This window comes from Setaria italica, chromosome V (assembly GCF_000263155.2).
Source record: "Setaria italica strain Yugu1 chromosome V, Setaria_italica_v2.0, whole genome shotgun sequence".
Taxonomy (NCBI): Eukaryota; Viridiplantae; Streptophyta; class Magnoliopsida; order Poales; family Poaceae; genus Setaria; species Setaria italica.
The window spans coordinates 24,428,757-24,443,940 of NC_028454.1; the positions used below are offsets into that span (position 1 = coordinate 24,428,757).

Sequence of the window (15,184 nt, forward strand, 5' to 3'; positions counted from 1 at the left end):
GTTAGTATAAGATTAAGTATGAAAATACTAGTTAAATAACATTAAAAGTGTGTCAATAACGAGTGTCAACAGTGTGCCCACCGAAGAAAAAAACAAGCTAGCGAAGCTGTTGGGCTGATGTTGATGTTGGGGTGAAACTGGACACGCTGACCACGAACAAAGTTGGCACGCTCCACGTTGGCCAAGTTGACCGATGACGAGCCAAATGAAGTCGCAAACAAAGTCACGGATGAAGAGAAGCGAAGTCGTGGGATCACTCTCCGAAGTTAGTTCTCGTTCCTCTTAAATTATATCTCTCTTTTCAATATTATATTTTTTCAGTCAAACACGCGGCGGGGTGCCAAATGTTGGGGATTTGACTCCGCCAAACAGGAGAAGAGAGATATAAAAGAGAAATGAAGTCACAACTTAAAGGGAGCATGGAGTGCCCAAGGTGAGTCCCCTCCTCAATATAGAAGAGGATGGGGTGGCAATTAGCCCCTAAGCCTCTGGTAGGTACAAAATTTGCAACTAAGCCTTCCGACCTTTACATGGACCTTTACATGGGCTGAAAGGTGGGGGTGCCATGCGAAACCCTTTTCGCGAATAGCGCCTAGCCGCCGCCGCCGTCCACCCCCACGTCGAGCTGCCACTACCCACTCCACTCACGCTGAGCTACGGCCGCAGCCGCCGTCCTTCCCTGCGGGGCCACTGCTGCCGTCCACCTCTGCGCAGGGTCGCCGCCGCTGCCTGTTGCCTCAACAGTGTGCTCGGAGGTGCTGCTGCCAGCGGCGGAGCGGAAAAGAGAAGGAAGAGAAGAAAGAGAAAAAGAGAAGAGAACAAAGAAAAAGCACCTAACATGTGGACTCACTGCCATGTGTCGTCCACATCAGCAATGATCAATTATGAATGGAGAGAAAAAGAGGAGAGAACAAAGAAAAAACACCTAACATGTGGACTCACTGCCATGTGTCGTCCACATCAGCAATGGTCAATTATGAATGGTTTTGACAGTTCAGTGGTAAAAAATTCCTGGTTTTGGAATTGGAAGACCAAACTCAAATGGAGGCAATAGTTGGATGGTCAAAAATAATCTTTTCTTAATTTATTATGTTATAAGAAAGACTGTGGGGGAGTCCCCGTAGCGCTTAGAGGATATTTACTCCACATAGTGCTTAGAGGATATTTATAAAGTTTATGAAATACTTACAACATAGAGAGGGGGACTAATATTGCGCTATCGTGACTACTCGTTATGCTGAACCAAACCCCACCTAAATTCAGTTTGTGTTATCTCACAGATCGGAGTATTCGGTAACATACCCTAGGCAACTGAGAACAATTCTAGTACTCCGCAGCCTTCCTATGCTCCCGTACTCCCGAAACTCGATATCAGCCTTCAGATTGAATATGGACGTGTAGGATCTGGACGATACTTACACAAGCGTACAATTTGTAAATAACCCGCCTGAATAAATCCCACCATTATCAACTGAGTCCAGTTCCATGGTGCATTTAGTGAAAGACCCCTAAATTCTTTCTCCTTCTCATTTCAAGTCCACTGAAGCTGTTGTCCGTCTCAATGGAAGGCGATTTTGGGCACCGGCAGCCGATCTCCTCCTCCACTGCCAACTGGAGGCGGTGCCACCACGGTAGTTTCCCCTCTCACTCCCGCAGTCCCACCATCCATTCCTCCCCCCTCCCATTCCCCATCTTTCTGCCCAAAAATCCCTAATCGTGCTCCCTAACATGAAGGCAAGGGAATGGAGAAGGCACACTTGGTGGAGGATCATCACCTGAGCAGGGCCGGCGAAGATCCGGGAAGGGCGAACCTGCTTCCCTGATTGTCGTAGCTAGTTGGGAGGCTACAAGCGAGAGCAAGCAAGCAAGCGAACAGGAAGGCCGTGGAGTAGAGGGTGAAGAGGCTGAAAATGTGGTGGAATTTCTCACAGATTTGGCTCCAGCTCCGGTGGAAGTAGTCGTTCCCCTAGCAGCTGACGAGAGAAAGTCCGGAAGGTGAACAGACTCGGTAGGGAGTCAGGGAGAGGACCTGCAATCAGAAAGTATACTATGCTACTTCAGGGGGCTAACCAAGAAATGTAACGTCTCCACCAGAGGGCCTACTAAAAGTTTCCAAAGCAATTGGACTGGCCAGATCTTGGCCGTCCATATTTACTCCAACGGATGAAGTTAGCCAGGAGTACGGGAGCACCTGGAGGCCTTGGAGTACTAGAATCGTTCTCCAAGGCAAGTTTGTTAGCTACACATTTCGTAACGTGTCCACTTTTGTAAATCACAGTAAGAAAGACTCTTTGATTCTCCGTGACTCCCAAATAATTCAACCAGATGGTGATCCCAACATATCATACACTACTGAAATTATCATTTCATTTTGATATTGAAACCCTTCATAGATTAACGTCCAAGTTTTTTAAGATGGAGGATTCATTTTTAAAAGCTCTGTAAGCCTATAGTATGAGTTCTTTGGTGAAAAATTCTACTAGTATGAATTTTCGTAGAAATCAAAATCTGGGAGAGGCAGATGACTGATGTTAACGCACCGACAGGTGGGATCCACATGTGGGGGCTCCGGGCGTCAGCGAGGTAAGTGAAAGCCGCTCGGTTCGCCCACCAACCTGTTGCGGCCTGCGGGAGCGCTTGCTGCCTGTCCTCTTTCGATTCCGTTCCTTTCCCTTCCCTTCCGTGGGCGCTGCGATGAGATGCTGGCGCTACTGATGCTGCTGCGGCGGCGAGGAGCTCACCCCAACGCCGACGAGCAGAACCACCACCACCGGATCTAAAGCCCCCTTGCCTCCTCGTCTCCCCCTCTCCACGCGTAGGGCGTCGAGCGCATCGGGGCGGCGAGCCTGCGACGCCGGCGGCGGCAAGCCCCCGCTGGGGCAGTGAGCTCGCCCGCGGCAAGCCTGCGTTGGGGCCGCGAGCGCGTCGTAGGCAGCGGGCTCGCGCCGCAGAGAACCCGCTTCGGGGGAGGGGAAGCGCGTCAGCTGCCCTGCTTCCCGCCTGCGGGAAGACAAACCCCCTCAGGTCAGCAGCGTGACGCTGTCAGCCTCAGCTCGATCCCATCAGTGGCCATTAAGGAATCTGGCTTCGATTGAGCCGATTGCGGTCGTTGTATTGACAAATTCGAAGAGCAAGTGGATGGGCTCTTTTGATTTGTTCAATTTTGATCGCCAATTTCAGCTAAAAACCTTTTTTTTTCTTTCAGTTCTTCCACTCCGGTGCTTCAGAACAAGAGTAAGAAGACCATGGCGATGCGGGGCGTCGATTTCAAGTGGTGCGTCTCACCCCTCTCGTCTCTCCGCTTCTTCTCTAATTCGTTCCCTCTTTTAATTTGGAGATCCCTGTCAAATCAACCCTAGCTAGTTAGTTGGACAGTTAGTGCGGTTGGCTGATTTGAGAGACTGGGTTTGCGATTGATTGCAGGTACGACGGGTTCTTCCTCTCCATGCTCGCCACTAGCGTGTATCCTACTTCACCCACTAATTCCCTGACCAACTTCATCCAATTTTTTATTTCGTTGCTTATGCTATTCCTTAATAATCATCCAATACATGTTTAGAATCATCGTCTCCATAAATTGGAAGAGGTATCGCCTATGTGCCCATCCACTCCATATTTGGATAGTGGTCAGATTCCTGTCCTGCCCCAGTGTTTCTTTTTTTCATTCTACTTGAAGGATTAGTATCTCAGTTTTTACTACTCATGTGTGGATTGATTCTATTTTCGTTCATTGTTTCTACTGCCTGCTTTCCACAGGTGGACTACACCACTGTCTTCATCTTCCGTCTGCTGATGTTTCTCGATAATGGTCTTGCTGCAGGGATGGGATTGTGAGTCATTTTAAACCTACTCCCCCAACGCTTTGGACTCTTTTCTTAATTCGAGAAAGTATTGGAATACAAACTAATTTTGTCATGCAATTTAGCATGTTGCATTCACTTGTGCTCTTCTTTGGTCGCCCAAAGCCGTAGTTGAGCATTATGGTCTCACTGCTTTGCCAGCCACTGAAAAAGCTAACAAGGCAAGAAAATTGTTCTTGATGACCTCACCAATGCGAATCACAGACAGACCTTGATTGCAACCTCGATCCTGTCTTGGTTTAAACTAATCAAACCGTTAGTCCTTTAGAAACTCTTAGTGGAAACAAGATTACGGAGATGCATAAAGCTAGATAGATACCCTCGGTTCTGTGCGATTTATCACTAGGATAGTCTGTTGCTCACATGGTCATATCTCTCTGAATAGTCTGCAGATCCAGTGGATGACACTCTAACTTATGGTCAGGCTATTTAGAATCGATAAAAGTATTGTGCTCCTTAAGCTATCTCAATTTTGTTTTGTCTGAAGTACTCTCGACTTTCTATCAGCTAATGGAATATTCTAAATTCGGATATCTCAGTTTTCTGATATGTGTTGTTTGAAAATTGAAATGAAACCTGTTAATGGCATATTCTATGTGATGCAGGCGATTACTTTCAAATGCATGATTCTAAGATTTGAGTTGCAGTATTCTTTTCATCAAAGTAATTATGTAACACATAGCCATTTACGATTTGTCTAGGTGCATGGGAGGTTCTTGATCTTCCATTTTCCTACCATATTAATTGCTACTTTATGTTTTTCATTCGCATACAGTTGTTTTAAGTTTCTAAGCTTTGTCTTATTTGTCCGCCCCACAACCAATGACTAACTGAACTTTGCAGAAGTATGGCTGTCAGTTAATTCTTTTGTATATTTTTGTGTTTCAAACTGTAGAGACCTCGGATGGCAACAGAGATATGCTCGCTTTTGTGGAAGAATAGTTGTCCTCTCAGTTCTTGTACTACTTCTCTACCCCTTTCTTTGGGTTTGGACTGTGATAGGAACATTGTGGTTTAGCACTGCAAGAAGCTGCGTGAGTTCTGATATTCTTGATATAGGTATTATTTGTATCACTATATATGTGAATTATACTAAATGCACATTTCCTCTGTAGTTGCCTGAGGAAGGACAAAAATGGGGCTTCCTGATATGGCTGCTGTTCAGTTACTGTGGGCTCGCCTGTATTGCTTGTGTTGCTGTTGGAAAGGTATTACTGTGAAGTTCGTATATACATTTTGAAAATGCTTATCTAACAGTGGTATTACATATGCCCTTCCTACAAAAATAATAGTTTATTTAGTATGGTGATGCTGTTAATGGAGTTAGTTCTGCTGCCCATCTTTATTGAATTGGGCATGCATATTGCGACTTGATCTTACTTGGACTGAAATTGTTTAGCTTAAGTTCAGTGCGCGTAAACTGTAAAGAATGTTTATATCCATGATACATTCACATCTGCTGTTCATCAGCTAGAATAATATTGAGCTACTATGTGGATAAAGATTATGTGCCTCATTATTAGTATTAGTTCAGAAGGGACACTGATGGGTTCTATTCTAATGGGCATAACTGTACTGGTCTGAACTGTGTGCTATGAGCTTGGATGCTTCATTGGATTCTTTAAAAGGATGAAGTGTTACTGATCCTCTTGCATAAAGTCTTTAATCTTGATATACTGAGTGTCTACTTCTGGTCAAACATACAACTGTATTTGATATATGTGATATCACTACTTCACCAGGGATCCACACTTATATGTCCCTACCTAAGTACACATCTATCAAACACTAAAGCGGTTGACCTGTTCATGTGCATTTTTTCAGTTTTCACTCTATATTTGACTGTTCGTGTGCAATATGACATACTAATAAAAGCATGTTCCTGTGATTTAATAGAAGTGTATACTTATAGGAAGGAGGCATAATATTATTGACTTGTTACTAGTATGGCTTTGATTATTCTGAGGATCATTTGAGCAGATGCTAGTTCATGGAGAATTTATGATTTTTGTTTTGTAGTGGATAAACCGAAGGCATGCACTTCAACAAAGGGCACAGCAGGGAATTCCCGTCTCTGAATATGGGGTACTGCTTCTCTCTATTTTCTATGCATCCTTTTACGAATATAAAATGAGCTGTTGAGATTAGCAGTTTGAATGTATCAAATCATTTTGTGCATCTTTATTAGTGTTTTCATGTTTAGTTCATGATATATTCTCCCAATGATATTTTATTGATCATTATACTTAAACTTGTTTGAAATTTATTGGGAATTTTTAAAATTTACAAATTCATGAGTCAGATATAGGTGTAGCTATACCTAAATGTTAGATTTAATTTTCTACCATGTCCAAACTGGTTTTTCTTCATGGGCAAGATTGAATGTTTTGGTTGAATGCACAGGTTTATTTTGTTTCAATCTATTCCTGTATTTATTCTGGTGGTATGGTATATTTCTAATATGGTGTTCATTCGTGCAGGTTTTGGTTGATATGATCCGCGTGCCTGACTGGGCATTTGAGGCCGTTGGCCTGGAAATGAGAGTGGGCCAAGATACAGCATACCATCCGGGTCTTTATTTAACTGCAGCTCAGGTGAGTTTATTTTGGTAATCTTGCGCAAGTTCGCTAAAGTATTTTCTATATGCTTAGCTGTAGATCCAATGGTTGTGCAGCTTGTTAGTTGTTGGTTTGCTCATGGAATAGGTCTAGCTTAGCAAATTTATGCTTTTTTCTTGACTGTTAGCAATAAGAATTCTGTTTGTCTACGAAGAAAAAGAGAAATTTGGTAATAGGACAGAGAGATCAGAAGTGCTAGAGGGCTAAAAGTTTAGGAAACTTTTACCATTGTTCAATAGTACCCTAATAGGATTTTCAGTGAAGAGAGGAACAGCATTTTTTTTTCTTTGGACTAGACATCTGGTGCCAGTCAATGCTGAAGTTGGAGATGCATTCCTTGCCTGTATATGTCTGAATGTTCTAGTGCTCTCTTCTAGTAGTACTAGGGATGTAGAGTGGAACTATTCTAGTTCCACATATGGAGCATCATTATAGTATCAATTAACTCATCTTATATCTGCTATTTTGTATGCTAGCATTAAGTTAGAATCGAATTTTCCTTGGATGGATTATGCACTTTTGAATTTTGAGGGGTCCTTTTCTTTTTGTGCAGAGAGAAGCAGTTGAGGCACTGATTCAAGAACTTCCAAAATTCAGGCTGAAAGCTGTTCCAACGGACTGCAGTGAATGTCCTATTTGCCTTGAAGAATTTCATGTTGGCAATGAGGTAAAGCAGAGTCGCTGTCTACCTCATGCATCAATAGTCATAAGCAGCTCTTAAAGCCTTAAGGAGATGAATCGATTTGGTTGCGATATATGCTCACGGGTCCAATCCAATCCTGTTAATGCAGGTCCGTGGACTCCCATGTGCACACAATTTCCATGTGGAGTGCATCGACCAATGGCTCCGGCTGAACGTCAAGTGCCCGCGGTGCCGGTGCTCTGTCTTCCCCAACCTGGATCTAAGTGCGCTGAACAATCTCCGGTCGACCAGCGAGCCAGACCATCCATCTGCCAGTGCCAGCGATGTAACAACAGCAACTTCAGCGACTAGATATGTGAGGTCACAGCCGGTGGGGCAAAGCTACTTGGTGCGGTTGCAGGGTCTGCTGCTCCGCCCAGTCCGGCATGAAAGCCTGGAGAGTGGGGGTGAGCCAGCGGTGGCCAACAGCAGGTCGGTTGGCCCTGAGGAGCTGCCCAGCATAGTTGTAGATGACGGCCATCAGCTGCCAGATCGCTGACTGGTTTGATGGCCTAAACTATAATGAGTAGGGGGGAAAATAGGAAGGGAATCAAATTATGCAGCGGTTTTCTTTTTGCTGTGTTTTTTGCGAGTAAATAATATTGTTATGTTATGGTTTCGACCTATTTGTCGTTTGCGCACCAGTTAGCCAGGATCATCCATGTATGTTGCGTGCATGTAATTGTGTATTAGTAATGATCATGTGATTAATTTTGTGCTGAGCCTGAGCTGAGCTGCTGCTTGGCTTATAATGTTTGATCTTTCCCTGTAGTAGTACTTAGTAGAGTTGATCTATTGTAGTACATAGGAGTGACACAGTACTAGATGTAACAAGTCGCCAATCTCACCCTAAGGTACTTTCGTTATGCATCACGCTCTTGTCAATTCATCTATAAAAGGTAGATCATTATTTTGTACTTTGTGTTCGATATCTCCTAGTGAAAACTAGGATAAAGGTAGTGCACATATTTACAATACTTGCAACGAACCAGTAATTCTCATTCTTTTTCGCTGCATTGCGCAGGGAAATTAACCAGACATCATCCTGACAAATTAACGTACGTGTGCAACAGTGCAAGCATGGTTGCTTCGCCATCAAACTCATCGTCATCCCTCCAGACTATTTAACTCGAGCTCACCTTGAACCGTTCAATGGACGATCTGCTATGGCCGTATTCCCTCCTTGAACTCATGAACTCAGGCACTGTGAAACTCCGGTACTGTGCGGGCTTTTCTGCTGTCACCAGTTCTGGGAGAGGCCCAAAGAGGTCGGACTTGTCACGCTTGGCAGGATTGATGAAGAGGGCGATCGACACCCTGGCATCTTGTGTGGATTTGATGACCACCCTGTGCTCCACGCTCTTTAATTCATCATTGGAAACAACCTGCTTGCAGGCACAACAGTTACTCCTTGCAGTCACAAATAATTGATATTTTGAACATAACGCAGTCTCTGAAATACAACATTAGCTTTTACTTTTTGTTGCAATATATTACAAAGCAAAGTAGAAATGTATACTTCCACAAAAATACTTGCCTAGACCACCTACTCATATTGTTGGGTTGCATGCTAAATTAATGTGCAGTTTACGCTGAATTTTACACTACTCTGCCATGTGCCTGTGACACAACAGGATTAAGAGCAACAAATACATATGCAAAACATAGCGTTCAACCAGCCTTCTTGTGTTGCCTGATAAAAATGGAGAGGACCTGACGACTCTCTGGTCCCTAATAACCCCTAGTGCATCTAGAAGACAATTGCAAAATTTGATTTGAAAATGTAAAGCACTTCAGTGGTTGAAACTTGAAAGTGGATTTTGAATATATTTACAAGAGGGTAAAACTGCAGTTATTTTGAATCAGAGGAGGTATTTAACTATAGTACAACTAAATGACATCATGATCTTCAAAAACACACTTTCAACAACTCCATATACTACTATTATGGACGACCAGTGAGCTTTGTTGTCCGCCAGTGAGGAGTTACATTTGTGGGGTATGGCTGGAGCTCGAGGAGTTAATCACCTCCTTGCTCTAGTGCCAACTGAGTGAAGGTTTAGGTCGAGGTCGGCTGTTTTTTCCGTAGAAAGGGCGCTTGTCGGCGTGGTTCTGTAATGATGTGTGTGTTTGTGTGTTGTAAGGATTCTTATTCTTTTTTTCTTCTTAATATAATGATACGAAGCCCTCCTGCATGTTCGAGAGAAAAAACCGACCAATGAGGTGCAACTTTGGGTCACTAATAGGTACTAGGTAGACCCGGATCCATGTGTCGGTGGCCTAACCGCATGAGGTCTTGTTCGGTTGTTCAGGATTGAATCATAGAACGTATTCATTCCTGTAGGGGAATGAGTGGATCCGGCTGTATCAAGACACGGGGATTCATTCCTAGAGGGGAATGAGCAGATCCGGCTGTATCAAGGCATGAGGATTCATTCCTAGAGGGGAATGAGTGGATTCACTTGATCCTGTAGGGTTTGGTTCCAGAGATGAAGATATGGGTATTGATTCCGGGTCGCGAAGAGGCCGGAATAACCAAAACAAGCTGGAATAGAATCAAGGACGACTCTATTCCGATCCGAACCAAATGATTATTTTATATTAGACCGAATTTTAAACCAGGTCAAATCAATCCGTGCGGAATAGAAATCATTTCGGGCGGTTCCAAGAGAACAAAACGAGGCCTGAGGTAGTCCGAGCTGCTTCCTGGTATCTAGTTTACTTGCAAAGATAATATAATCTAACGTCTTCTTCTAAGAAGGTGTTTGGATCCTTGAGCTAAATTTTAGCCTGAGTCACATAGCATGTTTGATGCTAATTAGAATTACTAGCAAATATGCCCGTGCGTTGCAACAGGAACAAACACCAAGTCCAATAGATATAGCCTGAAATCCAAGCGATCACATTAATTAGTTCATAAAAGTTACAGCGGTATAATATGACCTAAAACACTACTGCAGATTGGGTTATCACTGCCGGCCCTATAACCGTCATCACCACCGGTTTTGCGATCCGTTAGATCAAGGTCGGTAGTGAAGACTTTGGTTATCACAGCCGGATTGTGTTGGGGGGAAATATTAACGACCTCCTAATGCCCCTTAAAACAACAATCATGAAGGTCCAGGCCCACCTGCGGTAATGACGGTTACCGCCGACCCAGCATGGGCAGGGAACATCCCACTCCGTCTCGCCCGACCCAGGGTCCCGGGGTCGGACACTCCCGACCCCTCGATGGCGGAACTCCGCCTCGCCCGACCCACAGTCCCAGGGTCGGGTGCGCCCGACCCCTCGCCGCAAGGCTCCGCCTCGCCCGACCCTAGGCGTAGGGGGTCGGACTCATCCGAGCCCACAAGACAAGTATCCGCCTCGGGCGCAGACCAGCAGACGAGGGCGCGGATCTCGTGGCCCCCCCGCCGATCTTGCCATAAATGCACCGCAGCTCTAGCGCGCAGAAAGGCGCTCGCGCCCCTCGACGTGACCCGCCACAAGTACCCGGGCGGAGCACTATAGCCACGACCGCACAGGCTATAGTGGCCGTGGCTTCCCCTGATTCGCCATAGGGCACTCATGGCATGCGCCGCCCGACACAAGAGGGAGCGCCGCCCGTTCTCATGCCCGGCGTATCCAGCGACATGGACGCGACGTCCGTGTTCCATGGGCCGTAAGCAGGACAACAGGGGTCAGCTGTCTCCCCCAACGTGCACAGTTGCCGCAGCCAAACACAATCATCATGTTCAGCGGCAACAGTCGCCCGGAGGACCGGCGACAAGATCCGTCGACAGCCGCCCTCCTCCGATGGCCACGCTGACAGGAGCCGAAGGCTAGAGCAGGAGGTGGCGACCCGGGGACTTGGTCCTTCTCCTTGTACTTTACTTTACTTAGCTTATCTCTTTTACTTCTCCTGACACCTGGCTCACCTGTAACCCTTGAGCTCTCCTTGCACTATAAAAGGAGAACCAGGGGCCCCGAGAGGAGGGGGACTCTCAAGCCAACAGAACCCACACACTCTCTCAACGAGCATCAGTGCACACCCAAGAGACTTGGGACCAGCTCCCTCTCTCGCCCGTTTGTAACCCCTACTACAGACCTTGCGTGAGTAACACGAGCAGCTCCTCATACTGGACGTAGGGCTTTCCTTGCCCGAACCAGTCTAACCCCGTGTCCTCTCACGCCACCATCCGAAGCCTTACGCGCATAAAAGAAATTTACTAGTTGTAGTCTTGATCCGCTAATCTTGACAACAACAGATTGCAAACCATAAGCATCTCAAAAAATAAAAAAAAAAATCCCGTTCGCGAGCGCCACTGGCCGCGGCTGCTAACGCCACCTGCATCCCACGACTCATCTGCCGTCGCCATAGCAACATCCTGCGCGACGTGCCGGGGAGCTCCGGGCGAGCTCCCGCTGCTGTAGGCCCACCACTCCCAGCGTCGTGCCCCCCGGAGCTCCCGCCACTGAGCTCTGACCGCCCCGCACTCCCCGGAGCTCCCGCCGCCGCACCCCCAGAGCTCCGGCTGCTGCGCCCCGGAGCTCCCGCCGCTGCACCCTCGCGCCTCGGAGGAGAAGGGCCGGTGCAGCGGGTGGAGGAGAAAGTGGAGAGAGGGGAGGAGAAGGGCCAGCAGGTGGAGGAAAAAGTGGAGAGAGGGGAGAAGGGACCGGCAGGTGGGTGGGAGAGACGGGACGAGAAGGGGCTGGCAGATGGGTGGATAAGGTTGGAGGAGCAGAGGAGAGAGCCGGGTGGGTGGATAAGGTAGAGGCGGACTCAAAACTGCAATGAATATTAATTTCAGGTCCACACATCCTATTGCCAATGGATTTTTAAATGAAACGGCGGGTGATACCTATCACCGCCGGCTCGTAATACAAACCAGCGGTGATAGGAAATTATCACCGCTGGTTTTGGTTATCACCGCCGAATTATGTAAGAAGTTGGAGGTGATAACTTATCACCACTGGCTCGCCAAAAACAGGCGGAGATAGCATTTTCTCTGGTAGCGAAAATTCTTTGGTTCAAGTCGGTGTGTATCGACCACACATGGGGCGTGCATGGTATGGCCGACTATGGCTGATTCAGCACACTTGGAAGGAATTATGAGCTTGAGGTTTTATAGGGCTTCATGAGGTGGCAATGATATTTGAGAAAACGGAATTCATGTGAATTTGTGATTGTATTGATCTCATGCCGCTTTTTCCTGTTGTTAAACTTTCCTAAATGTTCCCCGGTAAATCTTGTTAACTTCACCTTTAGTCCAAGGTGACAAGACAGGATGATGTCACAATGAAAAGCTATATCTTTATGAAAAATAGTCTAATTTTTGCATGCATGCCAAATTCCAAATAAATGCACATTGATTTTATTTCACAAGTTAATAGGAGTATATAAATATTTTAATGATAGTTTTTCATAACCGCCATGTTTCAATTTATTGATGTAATTCTATTATAGTTTCACCTTTAATTTAACGATATCATTCTTTCATAGTTTCAACTTTTGTTTGTTGACATCATTTTTGTCATATTTTCAACTTTCATTTGAAGTCTCAACAAAGGCACGCACGGATATGTTTTAGTTATTTGATGGTGTATGTATCATAGTTCTGCTTTTCACTTGTTTTTTCTTCTGCCAGACAACCAAGCAGCAATCCATCGCCAAGCACAAAGCGCCAGCACCTCCCAGTCCTTCTCCCTGGACTAATTGGACTAATTAAATTAGATTTAATGGATTCATCTCGCGAATTAGTCCCTCGTTTATGCAATTATTTTAATCATTAACCTATATTTAATACTCCTAATTAACATTTGACTCGGGATAAACTTCACCTCATTAAGTTCTAACTGCTGGACGAACGCGAGGGTTGTACCCCGATGTTGACCAATGACCAGGAGCGCGCCGGCCACCGGCGCCCCGTCCACCACTATTGTACCTTGTTTATAATTGTTTACTTGCAGAGATAATATAATCTAACGTCCTCTTCTAAGTTCTAACTGCTAGACGAACACGAGGGGTAGTACCTTGAGCACGTCCCCGATGTTGACCAGAAGCGCGCCGGCCACCGGCGCCACGTCCACCCACTCCCCACCGCCACCAGTGCCGTCGTCGCGCCGGACCTGCAGCCCGCCGACCCAGTCCTGCGCCAGCACCGTGAACAAGCTGGGATCGGTGTGCTCAAGGCTGCCCACCACCCGCGCCGGCTCCGGGCACGGCGGGTAGTAGTGGCACGCCATGAGCCACCCTTCCACCTGCATCGCCTGCTCCAGCCGCTCCACCCCGACACCGAGCGCCTCGGACAGCAGCCCGGCCATCTCCTTCCCGAACCCCGTCAGCGCGCGCTGATACTCCCGCAGCGTGTCGCGGCAGGCCGCGGGGAGGCGGCCGAGGTCGGGCTCCCCGTCCCATGGGCCGAAGCGGACGCGGAGGGAGTCGCGCCACGGAAGGAGAGGCGCGCCCTCCTGCCGCGGTGGCGCGTTGGGGATGGTGGAGTAGGCGACGGCCTCGACGGGCTCGAGGGAGTAGAACGCCGAGCGGGCGGCGCGGGGCTGCTCGTGGAACGCCCTGGCCGCGGAGAGTGCGGAGTCGACGATGCCGGCCGGGACGCCGTGGTTGATGGCGTGGAAGAAGCCGCACGAACGTGCCGCGGCGCGGACGAGCGCCACGGTGTCCGAGCGAGGGAGGGAGAGGTCAACGGCCGGGATCGCAAACGCCGTAGTAGTCGACGCCGGGGACTGCGGCGATGGTGCGGTGGCCGTGAGGAAGATTGGAGGCACGGCGGTGACGCCGGACTCGACGAGCCCGCGGACGCCGGCTCGGGACTCGTGGAACGAGGCCAGCGCGGCCTCGGCGTCGTAGTCCTCGGTTGCAGCCATCCCTGCTTGGCCAAACTTGGTCTTTCTTCCGCTGTAGGTGGATCACCCGGCTGCGCTGGCTCTTTGGCTTGCTTCGGTCCCTTGACTTTTTAACACTACCCGCCGTGGGCAAGGTGACCGTCACTGAGCATTGATCCTAACCATTAACCATTAGTACCAGTTAGTTTTTAACTTGGTACTAATACGAGCATAGTACCAGGTCTAACGGCTAGTTCCGAGTCTAACGACTAGTTCATCAGAAGCCCTCTGTGAACCCTTTAGTACTGGTTGGGAGCTCTAACCGGTACTAAAGGTCACCTATACCGGGTGAAGCCTCCACCCGGTACAAATATGCCTGAAGGTCTTTAGTAATGGGTGACCTTTAGTACCGGTTGGAGTTCCCAACCAGTACTAACTTCCGTCCTATAAATAAGGCGTCTTCTTCCTTCTACCTGAGCCATTTCCTCCAGCTCGGGCTTCATCCATTCATGATGAAATAGGGGAGGTGTTGCTAGATTTTTGACCATTTCGTGAGAATTTTACTCATTCAAGTGTTCAAAGGTTAGAAATTTGATCCTCCCTTGATAGATGGTTAGTATACTAAGTTTTATGCTTTAGAACTAGAGTAATTTGCGATTTTTAGAATAAGGTACAATAAAGAAACTTTTTATTTATATGCATGTGTTATTTAGAGCTCATATTTATGATTTTTAGAATAAGCTATAATTTTTTGGATGCTATGTTTCATATTAATAAAAAAATTGATATGAGATTAGATGAATAATTTTATAGTTTAGTCATTTACAAATATGAGCTAAATAAATTATGGGGAAAAATATAATTTGTTCATATTTTAGTCATTTGCAAATATGAGCGAGATAAATTGTGGTACATAGATATAATAAGATGAAATAGAGGCACATAATTAGTCAATTTTAGAATAAGCTACAATGGAGAAAATTTTCATTTATATGTTATGTTTGAGTTAAATAAATTGTGGGGAAAAAATATAATTTGTTCATAGTTTAGCCATTTCCAAATATGAGCTAAATAAATTGTGGTACATAAAGATGGCTACTGCTGCCGGAGGTAGTGGCGATGGTGGGGGCGATCGTCGTTCCTCTCGCGGCACGGGGAAAACCATAGTTGGTTCTCGTGATAAGCTGAAGAAAATGAGCACG

General features: G+C 46.6%; 2 protein-coding genes across 2 annotated transcripts; one reads left to right on the forward strand and one right to left on the reverse strand.

Annotated features, from left to right (window-relative positions):
• The first annotated feature begins 2,613 nt into the window (after positions 1-2,613).
• LOC101756920 (E3 ubiquitin-protein ligase SIS3) lies at positions 2,614-7,882 on the forward strand. The gene is made up of 11 exons (XM_004968832.2): positions 2,614-3,024; positions 3,206-3,274; positions 3,424-3,462; positions 3,560-3,626; positions 3,757-3,830; positions 4,756-4,894; positions 4,976-5,068; positions 5,880-5,945; positions 6,341-6,454; positions 7,032-7,145; positions 7,270-7,882. The coding sequence occupies exons 2-11, from the start codon at positions 3,246-3,248 to the stop codon at positions 7,657-7,659; spliced, it is 1,125 nt and encodes a 374-aa protein (XP_004968889.1). The 5' UTR covers positions 2,614-3,024; positions 3,206-3,245; the 3' UTR covers positions 7,660-7,882.
• Positions 7,883-8,056: 174 nt separating this feature from the next.
• Positions 8,057-14,075, reverse strand: LOC101757318 (1-aminocyclopropane-1-carboxylate oxidase homolog 6). The gene is made up of 2 exons (XM_004968833.3): positions 13,173-14,075; positions 8,057-8,545 (listed from the first exon to the last, which is right to left on the reverse strand). Exons 1-2 carry the CDS (start codon positions 14,022-14,024, stop codon positions 8,285-8,287), a joined length of 1,113 nt encoding a protein of 370 aa, XP_004968890.1. The 5' UTR covers positions 14,025-14,075; the 3' UTR covers positions 8,057-8,284.
• Between the last annotated feature and the right edge of the window lie 1,109 nt (positions 14,076-15,184).

Bases quoted from the DNA above. Each gene is read 5' to 3' on its own strand.
- LOC101756920 (XM_004968832.2), top strand. From the start codon at position 3,246: ATGGCGATGCGGGGCGTCGATTTCAAGTG. The intron at 3,463-3,559 runs GTATCCTACTTC...ATACATGTTTAG, and splicing joins TCCATGCTCGCCACTAGCGT to AATCATCGTCTCCATAAATT. The intron at 4,895-4,975 runs GTGAGTTCTGAT...TTTCCTCTGTAG, and splicing joins TTAGCACTGCAAGAAGCTGC to TTGCCTGAGGAAGGACAAAA.
- LOC101757318 (XM_004968833.3), bottom strand. From the start codon at position 14,024: ATGGCTGCAACCGAGGACTACGACGCCGAGGCCGCGCTGGCCTCGTTC. The intron at 8,546-13,172 runs GTACTACCCCTC...GCCTGCAAGCAG, and splicing joins ACATCGGGGACGTGCTCAAG to GTTGTTTCCAATGATGAATT.